Source organism: Chroicocephalus ridibundus, chromosome 7, assembly GCF_963924245.1.
Source record: "Chroicocephalus ridibundus chromosome 7, bChrRid1.1, whole genome shotgun sequence".
In the NCBI taxonomy this organism is placed as follows: Eukaryota; Metazoa; Chordata; class Aves; order Charadriiformes; family Laridae; genus Chroicocephalus; species Chroicocephalus ridibundus.
This window is the reverse complement of record NC_086290.1, coordinates 49,507,150-49,527,307: the sequence shown is the minus strand read 5'-3', so window position 1 is coordinate 49,527,307 and position 20,158 is coordinate 49,507,150. Positions and strand designations below refer to the sequence as shown.

Sequence of the window (20,158 nt, the reverse complement as noted above, 5' to 3'; positions counted from 1 at the left end):
TTGTGGCAGCTGTATTCTTTCCTGGGACAAAAGAGATTGGGAGCCAGACGGAAGGCATGAAGGAGACAGAAGGGCGTTACAGCAGGCAGTGAGGTTTGGTCCCCCGTGCAGCCCTGACGTAGTTTCGGTCGGAGCGGGGATCCTCGGAGTTCCCAACGGGCCTGGAAGGGACGGACAAGCGATAAAGAAGCAAGTGACATCGGTCAGAAGGCATTCAGCTGGTCCGAGACAGAAGCCTGGGAAGCAACTGCAATTGTTGGCTGCAAATACAGCGCAGTGACAGCTAAAAAGCTACTAATGATCTTTAATTTCAAACAGTAGCTAAATTCTCTGTAACTACAGTGCCTCTCATGCCAGCTGCCACGTAAACAGAGACCCGCACACATTCCAGAGGAGAAAAAAAGAGGTTTCCACTGAAGAAACGCTGTCGTATAGAAAAATGCAGGTATTTCAGAGTTAGCCAAAGGAAAATACAGGTTTCAAAAGACATGGCTGACAGAACTGAAGCCATTAGGCTGAGAGGAGAAGGACCTAGAGATTGAAGAAGCAGCAGAGAATGGGGGCAAGGCAAGCAAGGAAAATGAACAATATATGCTAACTGATGTAGGAGGGATGGGAAGCTGTGGTCACAGACACTCCTGATTCACGAGGCAAAGCAAAACTATGACTAGGCTGATCGTTAACTGCTTGCTTTCAATGTTGCTGAAATTGCAAACCAGACTTAATATAACAGGTCTGAATGCTGGTGTTCCACTAGCGTCCAGAATAATCTCCTGTGAGGACAGGCTGAGAGAGTTGGGGGGGTTCAGCCTGGAGAAGAGAAGGCTCCAGGGAGACCTTAGAGCCCCTTCCAGTCCCTAAAGGAGCTCCAGGAAAGCTGGGGAGGGACTCTGGATCAGGGACGGGAGACATAGGACAAGGGGAATGGTTTTAAAAGAGGGGAGATTTTGACTAGATATAAGGAAGAATTTTTTTTTTATGGTGAGGGTGGTGAAACACTGGCCCAGGTTGCCTAGAGAGGTGGGAGATGCCCCATCCCTGGAAACATCTCAGGCCGGGTTGGACAAGGCTCTCAGAACCTGGTCTGGTTGAAGAGGTCCCTGACCATGGCAGGGGATTGGACTCGATGGCCTTTAAAGGTCCCTTCAACCCAAACCGTTCTGTGATTCTGTTTTTCCACCAAGGCTTTATCCAGACACAGAGCTATTTTAGCATAACCAGAAGTGGCTTTTAAATGCACCTTACATAAAGCAATGCCAACTTTTATTTTAGACACTTTAAAACTACCTCTGTAAGCCAGACCAGGTTGAACTATGTGGACTAGTTTAATACCTAATTACATGTATCCAAGAGTTTTCACTGCTTTGAGCATATGTTTAGATTAAACTCTTTATTGGAAATGTCGCACAAAAGGAGAAGTGATGAAAGGCATCCATCCAATTATTGTACTTTCAAGGACTTCCCTGCTGTGGGAAGCTGTATGCAAACATAATTTTTTAAAGTAGGTGATGTCTCTGCTGAGATTACTTTGAAAATCTTGCAGAGAACAAACTGATCTAGCCTGTACAAGTAGGATCAAGTTACCCATAAACTGCCTTAGATAGTACTGAATTTTAGATACAGTGCAGAAACATTAGAAAAGGCAGGAAACAGTCCATCTGTGTAAAACATATACTATGCCAATTTAATATATTGTTCTCTTTATCACTCGTGCTAAACACATTTACTGTCACATATATACACACACACTGCATTTTTTTAAACTTAAAATACTAAAAAAAATCCAGCAGGGGGCATACATTACATACTTTAATTTCAATTTAATCATACAATCTAATAGTCAAGATTATTAATATAGATCAGATTTCTTAATGCACAAAGCTGAAGGTTTTTTCTAAAACTATGTCATAGCACCATCTCCCTCATCAGAAGATGCACATGTGAACCACCAGCAGCTAAAATCAGCTTATAGTCTTCCACTCCCCTGCAGTTTGCTGGCAAGTACCAGGTGTCTTTACCATCACCTCTCTGAAGTGGGAAGATTTTAGAAAACCTGTACAAATAACTTCTGGGTAGCTGTGAAAACAAGCTAAATTATAGAAAGAATGTAAACTCCCTCTGGTGAACTGGCAACAGTTTTACTGTCTAAAACTTCCTTTATAGAATTATTTGCTACTAGGCCGAAATTGGCCAAACACTTACCTGTGTCTTTAGCACTCAGATCATACAGGAAAATCAACCATGACCTGAGACTGTGAAGGAACGTGATGTATAAAGCCAGTGTTGTCCCTCTTGTAGCTATGATGGAACTTGGCTCAGCTAGTGAATGACAGGTATTCTGCTGTAAGAATATAAATATGTGTATTGCGTGTGCTAGTTGTGGAAAGATTTCTCATCATGCTTACTCTAATCACTTCTCCAAAACACAAGTGCAGTGTGTTTATCTTTACAGTGTATTTAGTGGAGCAACAGGTACACACTTACCCCTCAGCATTACAGTCGTTCAAGACAAAGTCAAAACCTGAAGACAACAGCCCTAACACAACAAATACAAACAGCCCACCCAGCCTCTGCCCACTTGCATTAAAGCTGTGAGATTCGCAATACCAAGGATCCTGCTGGTTTGACCGAGTATCTTTTAGATACTTACGTTAAGATGTGTATTTTAGTCTTTCAAGCTGTTTCTGTAGTGTCATAGCCTGGCTACACTTCAAACAGAACTTGGTGATACAGACCTTCAGCAGTTAACTTATACTTTACCTTTGTACACTTTTGGTGTTGTTTTTTTTTTTTTCCTGAGACTGATAACAAAGTGGTTGGTTCATTTGTGGTTTCTTAAGTAAACTTCACTAGAAAGGGAAGCTGTGGGTTATTTTCACCGATTTTACTTTCTTATTTGTCACTTCATTCTAAAGAGAAGCAATAAATCTGAAGAACGTTTGACATATTTTATTATAAATGGTCACCAATACAGAACCAAAGTCATCTTTATAAATATCTACAAAAAGCACAAATGCAGGTTAAAAAACATTCTCTAGTATGAGCAGAGGGCTCGTGGCTTTCAGTTTTTACTTTCTATGAGCCTGACCTTAGGAAAGAAATAATTTTAAAAGGCTCCTTTTTTTTTTTTTTGAAGTATGCTTTTTTAGTGGTTTTGTTTTTAACATTCACTGTGAAAACACAAGCTCTGTTGATTTATCAAAGAGAAAAACAGAAAGGGTGACACGTGACTTTTTTTGTCCAGTGAATCTGGAATAATCCCACCGTATTGTGGTTTTAAAGCTAAATTTAACTGAAAACAGAAACTAGTCCAAAGCATTTCAAAACTCCCACATCTTTCATACTTTTTTTGGTGTGTTGCCTGTCCACCTCAGAGTCAACATGAGGACTGAGCAAGTCGTAAAGGCTTCGTTCCTGTCCACACTGGAGAGTTGCTCTCCCCCGGAGCCCAGGTCAAAGCGCACTGGAGTCTTGCTTCTATTACAGCTGTTCAGAGGATTCTGTACCTTGCTAGCTACGCCCGTCCTGTAATCCTAAATCATGCAAACACACAATCTCATACACAGAACAGCCCCAGCTGCTGCTGTTCCTTATGATCAAGAAATTAATCCAGGACGGCCAGCAGAGGCTTTAGCAAGCCTCTAAGCAAATCACTTTAGATTTGACCATAACAGAGAAATGCTGCTGTGTAACATGGTAGTTCTCTGTCGCCCCAGTCATCAGGTAAGAGGCTATGTTCTCCTTCTGCTTTAGGAGAACAGAACAATGCCTGTTAGATGTGTGTGTGTGCGCGTGTGCATGTATGCTCGAGTTGGGGGGTAAGGGTGAAGGATTGCCCTAGTGGTTGAGTACTCTAGATTATTATTTGCTAAATGGAATTGTCCATCTGCTCTTTCTTTTGTGCTATGCTCAACAGAGAAGTGGAATTGAAGGTGCTATCTTCTGGAGTTTTACCTGCATTTTAAGAGGGAACACCTTCATAGCAGAGTTACCTGTAACTGCATAAAACGGTGTCCCCTGCCTAACAGAGATAAGAGCAGCAAATTAGCTTCCTGTGATTTTTAAACACAAGAATATTAAAAATCCAGTCTACTACTAGCACCACAATGATAGCATTTGCCTTTCCCTATGCTTTTTTTTGTCTTTTTCAAACATATTTCTGTATTACTGACATGCTGGTGTGATCAACACTTCCGGGCACTGCTCTGCAACACTTCAGTCAGCTGGCCACACAGTTGAATGTAAGCAAAGGGACAGTAAAAAGCAAGAAATAACACTGTGTTCCATTTGCAAAATGTCGTTCTTCCCATTAGCATACTGTACTTGACCCTTCTGGCTGGAGAGGTGTCGATGGTTTTATTCGAAGTGTCGTAGATGATTGTATAGAGACTGGACATAGGTGAACACACACATGGGATCTGGCTTGTAACCCATCATCATCATGTCATCCACTTCTATCAGACGGTCGCAGTGAGCCATTTTCCTGTAGCAATAATAAAACAGGTATAGCAAATCAAGAGTTAAATCTAAGGCCTGTAACTACTTCCAAGACTCATTTGGTGCTCTGATTTGAGCATCGCTGAGGCATTTCAGAAATCCTGAGGTTTATCATCAACATAGAAACATCAGAAACAAGTTGTATGTCCAGTTCCTATGGACTGCCAGTAAACATTGTATGCCTTGTGCTCTATGAACTCAGATTTATTTTTTATGATTGATATCGGCAAATTCATTAAGAATCATTCATTGCTTCAAGAACAAAATAATAAAACAACCCCAAAAAACAAACATAGAAGCAGGGTTTTTACCCTCTTCTGTGTAAGCAGAACTCACAAGGCTGATTTCTCAAGTTTAGTGTGTCAGTACTAAGGCTGGTGAGAATCACAGAGGTGAGAAAGCAGAATTCAAGTACTGCCTGAAGATTGTGAATGACCTGAACACAGGAGTCCAGTGAATTATCCTGTGTGTGGCAAAACCAACTCTGATTTCAGACTGCTGAGTCTCCTGTTCTACGCATTCTCTATGCAGAGCTTTATCATCTTTTTTGGCATCATCACATGCTGGTGATATAGTGATATACAAGAACAATCATTAAACTCTTCACTGCCCAGCCGCATTAGACTTCACCTGGAAGCACTTCACAGAGATATAATGTGATACTCTTACTGCAGGGGGGTTGGACTAGATGACCTTTAAAGGTCCCTTCCAACCCAACACATTCTATGATTCTACTCACTCAGCCATCGTGAAGGCCAGCTCAAAGTTCTGCTTGCGATTAGCTGGGTCAAGCTTATTATAATCAAAAGCTTCAGGAAAGAAAGAATGCACAAGAGCACAGAATGCCATCCCATCATTCCAGCTTGAGGAGAAGTTCTGGAGATCAATGTGCTGTCATGATAAAAAAACATACATGTTAATGCAGCACAGGGGAACGGGGAAGACCAGCTGATTTTGCTCACTGCAGTTTTCTGTCCTTCTCTCCCACTAACCAAAGCAACACAGCAGAGGCTTTATTTTTCCCTTCCCATCTTTGTGTATCTATTACATTATTTGTATTCTGAGAAAAAATTGCATGCTCAGCAATAAAAGCTTTTGTCTGAAATGCCCAGATGCAAAGCAGACACACAATCAAGGTCCCTGATCCAAAGCTGACTGAAAACACTGGGAAGAATCTTGTCAGCGTCAGTGAGCTCTGGAGCAGGCCCAACGCACCAGCTCAGTATCTGCAGAAACTAAGGACACAGCTTATCCCTGTGAAGTATTTATAACTGAAGAACATTTCACTTTGTGGCTGAGAGTAACACTAGATAAAGACTATGCTTGCTTGCTTTGCCTTTCAGTAAGGCCCAATTCAATGCCTGTTTATATACAAATAGGTAGAAATATAGGAAGAAATATGCCTACTGCAAAACCTCACTCTTAGAACAAATCCTTATTTTTAATTTCAGCTGCCACAGTGAAAAGAAACATATTTGGACTCTTGTCTCATGCTGCTTTCCGATCACATAAAATTCAAGCCCCGGCTTTTCTGATAAGCAACTGGTAAGTAATTTTCACTAGTTCTGCCTTATGTATACTATAATTTAGAGTGTAGCAATACTAATACACACTTTATAATAATGCTAAAAAACATTACACAAAAAAAAAACCTAGAAAAAAAAATTTCTTCCTCCTGTAAATTGCTTTGGCAAGTGCAGTTTACGGTCAGGTAAAATTACTAAAATCTCAACTGCAGAATTCTTTTAGCTACACTGATGGTACCTCATAGAAATTAGCTTACTAACACCATGTATTTCAACCTCAACCATTTACTGCAAACTCACTTGTCTAATACCAGTAGAGAGTATTTTGGTCTGCTGTGTAGCAAAAGGGCCACGGTCTCCACGTACTGGCAAAATGTTCTTCAGATTTTGCCATATATAATGAGAATGCAGAAATCACAAGAAAAAAATAGGTGAGCGTATACTGAAGTCTATATCCGTAAGCACAAGAAGATACGCTTTTCAGACAAATGCTAATGCATTGCTTCGACGGACATACAGAATCTCACTCATGCAACCACTGACTGTCTTGAAGTGCTGCCCATTCAAACCATGATGTTTGCATTACCTGCAAACTTGATGACCTCGAGAAAGTTAACTCATTATTTAGCATGTTTTACATTCATATTTTTGAGTACGCGTTTTTGGCAAATTCTCCTGAAAGAGAGAGAGCTGAAAGTGCTAGCATGTCTTCACCTTGTATCCTATGGTTTTTGAACGACACCAGTCTAACAGAATTTGCTTAATGCTGCTAGCGCTGGCAACCCCAAAACTCTGCGACCTCTTCAGCTTAGCTCTGGATTCTCCTTTTCCTCTGGAAAATTAACAGAGACGAGATTAAATTACATTCTAGAAAATCTTAAACCTACTTTCAGCAACACCTATGCAACCTTGCCCAGGTCAGCCCCTGTCTCCAGGTGATATTTGAGAAACACATTGCTGAAACTTCAACTTGTTGGTCCTGCAAGAAAAACTCATTTTCGTTTCACTAAAGCCAGGATTTCAAGCCCTCTTCTATTTAAATCATACCCCCATCATGGTGCATAAGGAACAGTCCACCCTTTTGGTCATTAATGAATAGTAACACAAAGTCACTATATGCCGTCTCTTAGAATGTCTGAGAAGGCAGCTTTCACGCACTCTTTCCTGATAAAAGGCACCTGCTTCTTCAGCTGACCAACTCCAAAGCCAGAGGAATATGTAGCTGTGAATTTCCAGGGCTCAGTCTGTGAAGTCATTGAAGCTATACGTCCCTTAGCTCAAAATCCTACATTGAGAGTCCTCCCACCCACTTGTCCTCTGCTGGTAATAATTGACAAATTACTTTCCCATTAAAGGAACCCATTCTGGAGGCAAGGGGTGTGACGTACTTTCCAGCATCATGTTCAAATTTCTCAAAAAGCGCTTTCCTGGCCTGTGCTCCTGAAGTCCGTGGGAGCGTCTGAGACCGCACCAGTTCTCGCCTCCTTTCAACTTGGCGATGTACAGTGGGGGGAGAGGAGTGAGAGCTGGGGGTCACATCACAGTAACTGTCAGTGGCACTGGAGAAACATAACATGAAAAGTATGAGGTTAAACAAAAAAGTAACTCTGCAAGTGCCAGGAGTCAGCATAAAGGTCGAACTGTTGCCTACTCTAAACCTCCCCAAAACAGCCGTTTCAAGAGGACCTGAATGGGTCAAAAGCAACGTAAGTAAAAGTCAAAGTTTTATTGACAGACAACACCACCTAATTATAGAAGAGTCTAAGGTACTTTCACAAAGGAGACATAGCTGGATAAGTCACAAATGCCTGGTAACACTGAGTAGAACAACAATTGAACACCTTTAAGAAAAAAAAAGTTGTGGCCACACAGGAGTATTAAATCCCTTTAATTTCCAACTTTGGGCCTCCTGGAGGGTAAGTCACATTTTAAAAATGGAATTTGAAGAGTAATTCCAGAAGTACTTTTGAAATTTTTACCTATAGTACACAGAATCCTGAGCTCATGTCAGTGTTGCTTCACAGACCGCAAGCTGGTAATTTGATCGAGAAATATAGGATTATGTTCTAATTTGTGTTTATTTGAGCCATAAACCACTTGTCAGCATTAATGAAGTAAGTCACACATTGCATTTGGAAATGTTCCCCATAACAGAGATGGGGAAACTGAGGCAGAGAGCAATGACATCAGTGTCACACATTAATTTCTGGTACAGATGGAGGTCGGATCTGACAGCAAGTTCTCTGGGGTGCTCAGTGTATCATGACTCAAGTATTGAAGTGCTGATGTTGGAACTAACTCAGAAGAAATGTAATGCCAAATTTGGGATAATTTTCAAGGCAGATGCAAGCCCAATTTAAGACATTTAAATTGGCTGCCCTCCCATTTTTCTTGACAGATAATTTGCATGCTGAGGATGCCTGGATATGTCAGTAGTAATTGTGACACCATGTAATCCTATATTAAACAACTGTGACTCCGAGTTAATCAAGAATGCGTAGTAGTCCTCAGCAGGTCCTTTATCTACAAACTAAACTCTAGGCTAGACAAACTACGGATATTTGATGGCAGTCATATGTTGGTTTCCAAAAATAAGCCCAAAGTACAAATTTCAACACAGCTGAGTATTTTTAAAAGTGTTTTCAAAGGGCCTGACTACTTGCTCCTCCTAACAAAAATCCACCACTGGCACTGAGAGTTTTATTGACTAACACTGTAACAATGCCGAAATCCACAATTAGGTCTGCTTTAAACTGCTCTGCAAAAGATTTTTATTCCTTCCCATCTCTGCTCCACTTAGCCCTCAGGAAAGCTCACAACTTTTAATGGGCTTAAAATACAGCATCTGGGACTCACCTGTTCTCCAAGCCAGGAGAACACCAGTCCCTTCAGACTATACTGACCACAACAGCCTAACAAAACACCAAGAAAAATGCATACCTTTCACCAGTTTTGGTTCCACTACTCGTCTCGCAGCTCTCAGTTGACGCAGACTGAGTGACAGAAGTGATACCCTCTGTACAAAAGCAGTAAAAACAAGATGCATCAGGGCAGAAACTTCTTTTATCTCCCTTCCTCATATGTTTTCAAACCATTTCCTGATAGATAGCGATGCATTGATTTTTACTCACCACAGTGAAAAGCTGCAGGCCTCTGCCTAACTTCCAGTATGCGCTAACAAGCTGGGGAGGGATTTTCCCCAGGGGTTCAACCCCTCTGCAAAATTGTTGCACTGCAGTGAGGATGGTGTAAACATACCAGAAAGGGCTGTGGGAGGATGCCTTTGATAAAACTGCTTTTGGGAAGGTTGGATCATTTCAGGCCCTTGTGCAGACCTCAGAGGAGGGCACACTGCCACAGACATTTCAGTGAAAGGAAGAAATGCTGCTACAGCTCAGCTTGCAACAGTCATTCTGGCAGACATAAGGAGTCCCTGGAAGTCTGACGTGATTGATAGCATAATTTAAATTGCTTAATTTCCACCAGGAAACGTTCTAGTTTGTAAAGTAGAACAGACTCCAAAGGTTGGAAAGGCAGCTTAAAAACAGCTTTGCATCTTCCTTCTCCCACCCCTGAAGTTCTACCTTTTGTGCTTTGTCTCTTATGAACCCATCTCTGGACTCCAGCTATGCTTTGTAAATGTGAAAAAACTGAGTATCTTGCCCAGTTTTAACACACTAAAGCCAAAACTTGTTGCATAAGCCAGCAACTCATTTACTGAAGGCTCCTTCTATACCCAAAGAAGAAAGACTGGCATCTTAGAAGCAATCCAACCCGACTGCTGTCCAAATCACTCTCTGAAAATGCTGAATTCTCCCCACTGCTTATAGAAGGGATCCAGATCAGCTACACTTCTCACGTCAAACACCCTGGTATACAGATGTGGCAAATTTGAGACCGCAAACAATTGCCAGGTATTTGTGCAAATCTCAGAGGTTTTAAGCTGAGGAGGAGCATGATCCCTATTCTGGATGAGCTACATCTTTGCTAAACCGACACTTGAGACCACTATGAAATGCCAGTATATTGTGTAGACAGTAACAGCTTGGCAACATCAACCAGATGCACTTTTGGATAGAGCAGAACTCATCTATTTTGACTGAATTTGAAAATCCTTAAGGCATTTTGCCCTTTGACACATTCATATACAAAGGGGACTACTTACTGCTGTTCTGCTCAACGGAATTTTCTTCAACATCCACTTTCCAACTGCCATTACCTTATGTTCAGTCACACTTTTCACTTGGTCAGCTGAAATCTTGACCGCCCAAACTGTCCGTTCTGCCACACTTTTCTCGCACTATTGTTTCCACTTCAGAGATTGCCTAACCATACACATGTACGCCACTGTGCAAAAAGGGTAAATACCCTTCGCTTTGAACTGGCTGAGAATCTGATACAGTTGAACAAGTTTCATGATACCTGGGAAACCGAATCTGCATGCAGTCTTGTTAGCAGTTTTAATATTACCATGTACCTACTAATGAGAACTACATGCTCAGATCTGAATCCCCCAGACATGCAGCGTGGAATCCCTCTCAATTTGTGTTGCATAAAGACACACTGGTAGCAACACTCACCTCCAGTGGCAGATGAACCCATTGTTCTCACCGTACTTGAATTCCAGGCCTTCACTGAAACAGCAGAAAAAAAGACAAAGGAAGGCTTTGCTATATTCTTAGCTTTAATAAAATAAAAGTTGAAACAATAATCTGCAAATAATCCCCATCTCTTCCTGGAAATTTTATCTACTCCCTCTGTAATTTCTGACGCATATATATAGTCTGATCTGTAAGTGTCACTATCACTAAATGTATATGAAATACAGCTCAAAGATGAATGACTTCAACCTGAATGAAATGAGATTTCTTCTTATTTTTTTAAAGAAACCTCAATTTAGATATAAATAAGATTCTGCAATCACTCTGACTCGTGTATATGTGTCAGTCTGCCATTAGTCATTCCTCCCTACAAATGACTTTTGAACCTGTTAGCCAAATATCTGCCAAACTTCTCAAGGGGCCTCAGGTCTCAACGCACTAAAAACTACTGCATATTTCCTTAAAATAGCTGGCCGCATTGAAGAGATTCTTCCTCATTAACTGTGATAGAAGATAGGCTGCACTCTGAACTCAACTAGGCAGCAAAAACTCTAGGCAGATGTGACATTATAGCCTAAAGCTCCACCTAGGACCCACAATATTCTAAATCAGAGTGTCCCACCATGAGATATGTAGCCATAGAAGCGAGGTTTCATAATTACCACTAGGTCATGGGACAATCCCTGTAGCGCCAGTTTCTTGAAGTAAAGAAATGGTTCACAGCTTCAGCAAACAAATTATTTTTGTCTCTTTTACCTGACTGGTTGGAAGTTTTCACTGCCATCGCATTTTTGCTCTTGCTCTGTCCCAGCAGGCCAGCAGACGCATTAGTTGTTCCTGTTGAACAGATGGTCTCTCCTGAGAACTTCTCTGATATCCTGGTTACTGCAGTAACGGGAAGGTGGGGCATCTGTAAGGTGACTGCGGGGGCATGGGCCTCGGGGGAAGAGTCTGACGTGTGAGAAGAGGCCAGCTCATGGGAGACTTTTGCCTGACCTAGTGAATAAAAAGAAAAGGAGAGAGGAAGTAAGTTTTTTTGTAGATTTGTGTTACAAAGTTACAAACCAATTTCCATGCAACAACTTTCTTTTACAAGTCATTGGAATTATTCCACCTAGTTCTCCCTGTGGGACATTATACCACTCACAGCACGCTGCAGAAATAACCCTAGCGTAAGTGATCCCTGCAGCGATCGTATCTGCCCTACATGAATCTCGGCAAGAACAACTTCAGGTCATTAATCCACTGGCATCTGCATTTGGAAAGCTCCTCTTCTTCCTCTGTGCAGCCCCTGCCCCCAGTCTCCTGCCGTGGGTTAAGAGTCAGCATTCTTGTTCTTTTCGTGGTTTTATGAAACACTGTGTGCCCCAGTTTTCTCTAAAACGGATAGTAAGTCCTTCCTCCACTGAAGGATGATGGAAGCAGACAGGTAATATGCAAAATGTTTTGGGATGCAAGGCTACAATGGCAATCAGAATAGCAGGCCTTATTATCATTGGTGCCCCAAGATAACATGACAGTAATAGTCTCTAATTTATGAAACACCATAGTGCATGTTTAACAATAAAGTTATAGTTTAAAAGTTAAACCCCTAATTAGGAAACAAAGTTAAACGGTATCAGTGCCACAGCAGAACATCCATGCTGAAACCACAGCAGATTCTAACGCTTCCAGCATGTGAGAGCTGCTCTATCACTGCCAGGATGAGGTATTTTACTGCTACTTCATTTCATGCCACGTTCCTACCTGATGAAGACTGATGACCATTTTCAATGATGGAAGAACTAAAAACTCTTCTAAACTCAGGTTTGTGGAGGTCATCCAGGTCTACACTCTGTCAGAACAGACAACAGACACGAAAGCTAAATTTCAAACAGCAGCAAAAGTTAGAAGAATACCCATCAACACCTGCCAAGAACAGGTCTTCCTTGTGCTAGTGACCACAATACAAGAGGGGAACAATTATCTAACCCCAAGAGCACTGGCAATGCAGGACTTGTGTCAGTCTTCACATAACTTGTCCTCACAGACCCCGTGCACCTACGAGAGGTCTTCCACTGCCGTTAGATAAAGGTATCACCATCCACTGTGAAGGTGATGAACAGAAGACTCAGATGAACAGAAGAGACTGACTGAGACTGTATAAAACACTTAATGCTCTGCAGGTTTTTTCTGTTTGCTGCAGAAAAAATGACATTCTGATAACATATCATAAAAGCATTATATAAAGTATGATCCTAGAACTTTACAACTGCATCATAACCTGCAACTTCTGTAAGGATAGCTTTTTTCTAGGAAAAGCACCATTTTCCCCAATGGTTTTTCCCAATGTTTGCCAATATAGTTTCAAAACAATTGGCCAAGAATTTTTTTGGGCGGTTCTTCTTTTGTTTGTTGGTTCGTGTGTCTGTGTGTGTGGGCATGCAAAAAATCACGAGGAGTTACGTGATTTTTGGCTGCAGGAATTAAAGAAAGAAGAGACTGCTTCACAGACACATGATTACTTCAATTTAAAAAAAATGTAGCTTCCAAGAAGCAGCATACAAAAGCAGTAGAGTGAAATTCCCCAACTCAAAGTCCATGAAAAAGTTTTAATTGGTTCTAGACGGATACTAACTACCAGATTGGCCAGAAATTTTATGAATCAACAAAGAAAAAAGTCTGTAATGTGCCGTTACAATCCAAAATTCTTATACACTCAGTCCAAACAAGTTTTGGTTGTTTTTTTTTTTAAAGACAGACAGAAAGACTGAAGATAGATACCAAAGAAGATTTTATACTGCAGGTAAGTATAAAACCAACAGAAATAACAAAAAAGGAAAGTGGCAGAGTGTATACGTGTAATAACTTAAGTTTGTCTCTGCTTTTTGTACACAGGAAATATGGAGCAAACTGGTGATTTGCTTTCACTTATTCCACAGCTTCATCACAAATTATTAGAATAATTTATTTATAGGGTGGAAAAATATCTCTCTCATAAAATACAGAAACCATATGATCAATTCAAGATAAATCAACAAAAATAGTTTCTTGGAACTTGGCTGATGTTCACCATGCTTCTGTTTACACTCATCCAAACTTAAGAACACCAGACAATAATGTGAACGTACCTTGGAGATTTTTTTTAAAGTGTTTAATCTTGTTAGATGCTACAGAGTGCACAGACCGTTTTAGTATCCGTTACTTGAGATACTAGAACTTTCATTATCTCAAGTACAAATCCCAGTCAGCTCCTGGTAACTATGGTCTGAGATCTTGCTAAGAATTTGTTAAGTAGTATTAGATTACAGCAAGGCAGCCTAAAAACAATTTTGTCATGGAGTATGCAGTTGTGGACTTAGATTCTAATCCTCCCGGGTATTTAAGTGCCAACCTCCAACGGATTTCAATGGAACACAGGTGTATGTAGCAGAATTTGGGCTACACAACCACAATACTGAAGTCGGGGAAAATCCTTCTCGTGACTTTAAGGCTGGGCCCTCCATTCTCAGATCACAATCAGTATCCAGGCTTTTCGAGGCTACAGCATAATTTGGAGAAACCATTAAAGTGTATAAAACCCCATTAGCCTGACTTCAAGATGAGCACCTACTGCCTCGTAAGAAAGTGTCTTACAAATACACATTACAATAAAACACAGAAAAGAATGGCGGCAAAACACTGAGATACTGTGAACTGTCTTTAAGGCTCAGCTTGGATGGTGTATTTTATTGTACCGGGTTTTATACTATTTTTTAACCTGGGGTCAGATTCTCACGTCAGTTTTTTCTATGCTAGATGAGGAAAAGAGATGGGATCACCTGGATATGATTTTCAAACAAAACAATACAAAGTTCAGAAGAGGACTAGAGGCTTCCCGAAAATGTGGAAGGTGTACTCTCAGAAAAGACGACTTTTAAAGGTTTGTCAGCCAGGAGTTTTCATTTCATTCTCTTGCCTAGTTTCCAAGTCAATGACATTCCTGGGATTATACATGCACTTAGGTGCTCCACTAGGTAAGAATGCAGAGGTTACATGATGAGCCCGGACATTCGCTGATCTATTTACCACTAAAACACATGAGAGGCTGTTTGGATTGTTGGTTTTTTGTTTTAAACAACCACTCAAACAACCACACGTAGCACCATGTTTTAGCACAACTTTGCTCATAGCCCCATTAACAAGAACTGACAGATTTCCAGTATTTCAATCCGAACAAGGAGAACTTTTGCTTCATTTTAATTTTTCTCTCTCTTTCTTATTTAAAAAGAAAGGAAAATAAACTACATTGGGAAAGTTGGAACATTCAGAACTTCAGACCCTTTCTCAGCATCTAAAACTTTCTTACAAGCAAAAGCACTACAGTTCAGCTATCTAGGCTCCACCAATTTTTGTGGGATCTCTCCCATTTAGAGGCTTCATTACAGACAGGTTTTTCAGAAGAGCTCACATCCAACAACGCCGCACTCTTTAGATAGCTACTCAGCTCAGGCCCAAAAGGAGTGATGAGTCCTTTCGCAAAGCTAGTCTGCAAACTTTTTTCAGGCTAAAATACTTTAAAATCCACTTTGTTGGAAGATGCCAAGCTTCTGACAAACCCATGTGGGTAACAATACTTCCTCTGTCAATGCTGGCTACATAGATCATAAGTAGCAGAGGGACAGGTACTATATCCGTGCTTAATAATGAGAAGTACCCATTTATACAACTCATGTAACAACAACATGATGAGTAACTGGTGAAGTTGAAGAAAATAAAGTTAAGGCTAACGTTTTGCATGTCTTACTCAGGCTTGCTCTTAGAACTAATCTCTCTGTAGCTCAGAAGTCTCCATGTAATGCAGGGTGATAATACTTTCCACAGTTGTAGGGCTGCTGGAATTCCTCCTTCACTGCAAAGACGACCTTAGAGATCCATAACTGGAAACTGCTATAAAACACGTATCATACACACATCATATAAACATACACATACACAATCACATACACAAAACACACATCAGATCACGACATTAGAAAGAAAAGAAATAAAATTTTAATTTCCTTTCTGAGCCTCTAAGGTGCACATCTGTTATGTCTTCAAGCTTTTGCCTGCAACAGGGTCAAATTGTAGAAGAATGACAGACAAATGAGATTCCTCTCTTTCAAATGAGAGATTTCAGTCATCCAGTCTTTCATAAAAGTACCAATTATCAAAAGGGCCATGATAAAAATCATTGGATCCAGAAGTGTCGTTTATCTGCGAGGTACCTCCCCCTCTCATTACACATGCTGGACGAAATTGATGCTTCACTCTAGCAAACAGCAAAACCACCACTGAATTCCACAAGGCAAGATCTGACGCTCTGTTCCTTGCACATAAAGAGATCATTGATACATCAGAAATGGGGAACGATGCAATGTGTGAGGAAATGCAAACAAGACTGCTAGACACCAATAAGAACTCCACCACATTTACTCCTTAATTCTTCTACTAGAAAGCCATTGTCCATCAGGTAACACAAGTAGCCTCTATCTGTAACTGACCCTGCAATTGAACAAAAAGCCTTGAAAGCCATGAGCATATTAGGAAAGCTTTTGCACATGGAGTAATCACTGAAGAAAAACAGTAGAAGCACTTCTCACAGAACCTTTTTTGAAGCAAGGTTGGATAAAAACGGATGGCAGGGAACAATTCTACCTTAGCAGCTTCAGCTGGCGCGAACAGCTATGTCACAGTGAATTAAAACCAAACAACAACAACAACAACAATCTAGATAAGAATCAAGGCAACCCTGGAATGTCACCATTTCAAAAGGACACTTACAGGAAGTGTAAGAGAACAATAAGAAGGCAATGGAACTACTGGACTTCCTTTATCAAATACAGGAATTGAGATGGTTTAGAACCATAGTATGTAATGCCTGGTGACTGCTGGATCATTCAGGCTCCCTGCCTGTATACCCCAGGTCATTATGTCTCATGCAGTTACTCCCACGCTGACTAACTGTTGGGTGCCATCAGGTCACCACAGGTAATATTTGTTTAGATCTTCTGAGGTGGTCACAGCCAGCTATTTGTCTCTCTGCTGCTTTGACCACTGCAGGCCCGTTCTCTGCAGCGGTCTGTCCAGCAGTCTGTCCACATTGTACAGAAACTCTTCTGACAGCAGAAAACCAGAACACCCCTACAGTATTTTTAGTCCTCCCTGTTCACAAATGCATCATGCTCATCCACAAACACTGCGGAAAGATCCTAAGTGATAAAGCTCCTGGCAAAATGTAAGATCTGATCAACAGAAAAGGTCAAAACTCTTCCGTTCTAATAACCACAGGCAGGTTAGTAGAGAGATCTCAGTGACAGCAAAGGATGACAAACAGCAACAAACTGCTCAGCGAGGGATAAACCTCAGTTAGTGCAGCTGTTGCCGCAGGATCCCGTTTTAAAATTAATTCTTCAAACAAAGCCTGTTTTCCACCTTTGTGAAAGCAGCGCTCAGATTGTGGCCTAGTTAGAGAGCCAAAGTAAAGTTTGGCATCAAAATACCAGAAAGACTCGCCTCCAAATCACAGTGGCTAATGGCCATTTCAAATACCACCTAAAACTGCACTTAGACTGTTGTACATCACATTTCAAGGACAGCATAGCAGACATTGCCTGAAGATCACAATTAAAAGGAGATTTGTGCCCTTACTTCTGAACTATGCATTGAACTCCCTGGCTTCACTTTTTTCAACCAAATTACCTTGAAAAATAATCGAGCAATATTAGAAAATAAAGGTTCAGACACTGAAGATGCTCAGAATCTCCAGTATCCAATCTGCAATCTGCAAAAGATAGCCTTAACTCTTATCCCAAGTATTTTGCTAGAAACGTTAAAGGCAACAGAACCCAGTCTTTTGTTGGGACACACACTGCATTGACCACACAGTAAAAACAAACACAACCACTAAATCTTTTCAGGAGCAAAAGGGCACATCTTGATTTGCTACTATTTCCAGGTTAGTATTATTTACTCCTCATATCTTACACTTACAGAAGTCTTTACTAAGACTAGAAGTGTCAGCAATTTTATCACAGGTACTCATTTATCTGAAAACATACACAGTGTCATTTATGGTACTCTGTTTCAAGTCCTTTGGTCGCATAACCAGAAATTGCAAGCAAATGAGGGAACACTCCCTTCATTACAGAAAATCTGGGTGACGGGCACAGTGACCAACACTTGCTCTTTAGCTATTTGAACACGGCCACATCAGAGCCTTACCCACAAAATCATGATTTCACTGCATGCATTTGGTATGCGTAGCTCTAGCTGCATCTCTCATGGTTCTCAGTACTGAAATTCCTTCTCGGTCAGCTATGCTAACTCGGGAAGTTGTCCAACCTTCCGGGGAAAATTGTTGGGAGGGCACTGAAGAACTATCAGTACTTCCCTGAACTCTCAAAGCAAAGCAGGAAAGTTACAATCCAAAAAAAAAGCTCATTCTGTGCTTTAATGCAGACTGATACCTAAAGCTGGATATTGCCATAACCTCGATGCAAGTCTTCACAGAGCGTGAAGTGCACACTACGCTGTAGGCGGTGGTGATGGAGCAGGTGAGATGGTGTGAGGAACCACACCCCCTTGTCCCTTCCATGTCACTCAGCTCCCTTCTGTGCCTTGCAATACAAACAACTGTGGATGGCTCCATGGAACGAAAAGGAATGGTCTGAAAGTACACTGCTTACCTTTGGCACATGGGGAAAAGGCAGCAGTTGCCAGACTACGTTGGAACAATGCATCAAGCAGCAGCTTCACCTTTTCACTTGCCAGCTGTGGGAAGCCCTATGCCCCCATTCTTAAGTCAGTAGGAATGAAAAGGGCTGGAATGCAATACAGACTCTCTGCTCATTCCCACCAATTTAACTTTGAGTGAATTTCATTTCCAAGCTTTTATTTTCCATCCCCAAAGCCTGGATAGGCCCCTGACCAGCCCTTCAAGCTCCGACAGTCTTAAAGACTCCTTAAGACATGGCTTAATCAAGATTACATGAAATAGACTGTCATCTGTGAAAACCAAGTCTCTGGTATAGCACGGTTTTATGTGACTGAATCACGGTGTACTGTCTGGCTGCTACCTCCTGGTGTCAAGGATTGTACAGGAGCTCTCAACTCTTTCCACAGAGCTGGACACATAGAAAAAGTATAGCACAAAATGCCTCAGTGCCAGATGAGCTTCCCACTACCTGGGGTTTCCATGCACCAAGTTACAAGGCTCCACCACGCTGCAAAGAAAGAGTTTTATCACTGGGAGGAATGTTTGTGTTTGTGCTAATTTAGGTCATGGACACCACAATGAGCATGCCTGAGGCCCACCTCTCAGGGACAAGCTGCAGCAGTGGGGGACAGCGGTTGTGCAGCAAAACCCTCTCACTGCAGGATGCTAAGTCACTATCTAAGGAAAACATGTTACTGCCTGCTATACGCTGAGCTGTTCTCCTTTGTGAGCTTGCCAACTGGTAAACAGCATTCCTGGCACACAGATCGCCCTGAATCAAGTCCAGAAAGGATACACAGATATTCACATACATTTGTATATTGATAGCTGAGACTGCCTTGGCTTCTCCTCTTACTGCTAACCACACTGAACTGATAGGTTGCTACCACTCTAACCAAGATGCCAGTTAGACCAAGCAGTGCCATCATCGGGAACATCTCCAGGTGGTATCAAGGCCAAGACAATTTCTCGGAGCACCTCCCAAAAGCCCATTGACCCCGAACCGCAAAAGAGGAGCCCCGTGTCCCTAAACGCCCCCCCCCGCCAGCACGGAGCCTGGGAACCCCCCGTGAAGCATCTGCCCGCGCACCCTCTCGGCCCTCCCTCCCGCTGCCTCCCTGGCCGCGGCCAGCACTTACTTGGCTCCGGGCAGTGAACGCTAGCTTGGCGTGGCTGGAGAACCTGCCGCCGGCCGGGCCCTGCCCCGGAGAGCCGGGCCCCGCGGCCGGGGGGCTCCCCGCCGCCTCGTCGGCCCACTCCTGCGGCAGCCCCGCCGACCGGCCGAGGGCCTCCACCTGCCGGGACAGGCGCTCCAGCTGCGCCCGCAGGCGCCGGTTCTCCTGCTGCAGCTCGGAGACGGTGTGTGCCAAGGGGCTGGCGAGGCGCAGCACCTCCTCCACCTGCCGGCCTACCCCGTGCTTGAACACCTGGATGTCCGCCCGCATCTCCCGCACGGCGCCCCGCAGCGAGTCCTCGTAGCGCCCCAGGGCCTCGCAGACGCTCTGCGCCTCCCGGCCGTTCAGGTCCTCGACCTCGCCGGCCATGCCGCCCGGAGAGCGCAGCCCGCGCGGCGCGGCCAGGCAGGCGCGGGGCTCGGGAACCGCGAGCGGCAGCCGCCCGGCCGCCTCCCCGCCGCTCCCCTCGGAGGGCGCCCGCCGCCTCCCGGCCGCCCTAAGCCCGGCCCCGGTACCGCCGGGCCGCGGCCCGCTCCCGCCGTGCGGAGAAAGAGCCCGCCCGGACAGCGGCAGCGGGGCACGGCGGGAGGGGAGCGGCTGCCCCGCTCAGCCTTCAGCGGGCAGATGTAATTTCAGGAGGCG

At 42.8% G+C, this 20,158-nt stretch overlaps 2 protein-coding genes across 3 annotated transcripts in view; one reads left to right on the top strand and one right to left on the bottom strand.

The window, feature by feature from the left end:
• Positions 1–6,043, top strand: part of FBXO39 (F-box protein 39) — a 15,959-nt gene extending 9,916 nt beyond the window's left edge. Inside the window, exon 3 of the mRNA XM_063340519.1 lies at positions 5,949–6,043. Within this exon, the coding sequence (XP_063196589.1) occupies positions 5,949–5,960 (12 nt within the window). The 3' untranslated portion in view covers positions 5,961–6,043. The remainder of the gene's footprint in view (positions 1–5,948) is intronic.
• SMTNL2 (smoothelin like 2) lies at positions 2,935–20,158 on the bottom strand. Of its 2 annotated transcripts, XM_063340516.1 has the most exons (9): positions 19,481–20,157; positions 12,371–12,458; positions 11,381–11,620; positions 10,604–10,657; positions 8,964–9,039; positions 7,412–7,582; positions 6,738–6,855; positions 5,237–5,388; positions 2,935–4,483 (listed from the first exon to the last, which is right to left on the bottom strand). In XM_063340516.1, exons 1-9 carry the CDS (start codon positions 19,883–19,885, stop codon positions 4,357–4,359), a joined length of 1,431 nt encoding a protein of 476 aa, XP_063196586.1. In that variant the 5' UTR covers positions 19,886–20,157; the 3' UTR covers positions 2,935–4,356. The 2 variants fall into 2 exon arrangements, with proteins under 2 accessions (XP_063196586.1, XP_063196587.1); XM_063340517.1 differs by lacking the exon at positions 5,237–5,388 and having other exon boundaries at positions 19,481–20,158.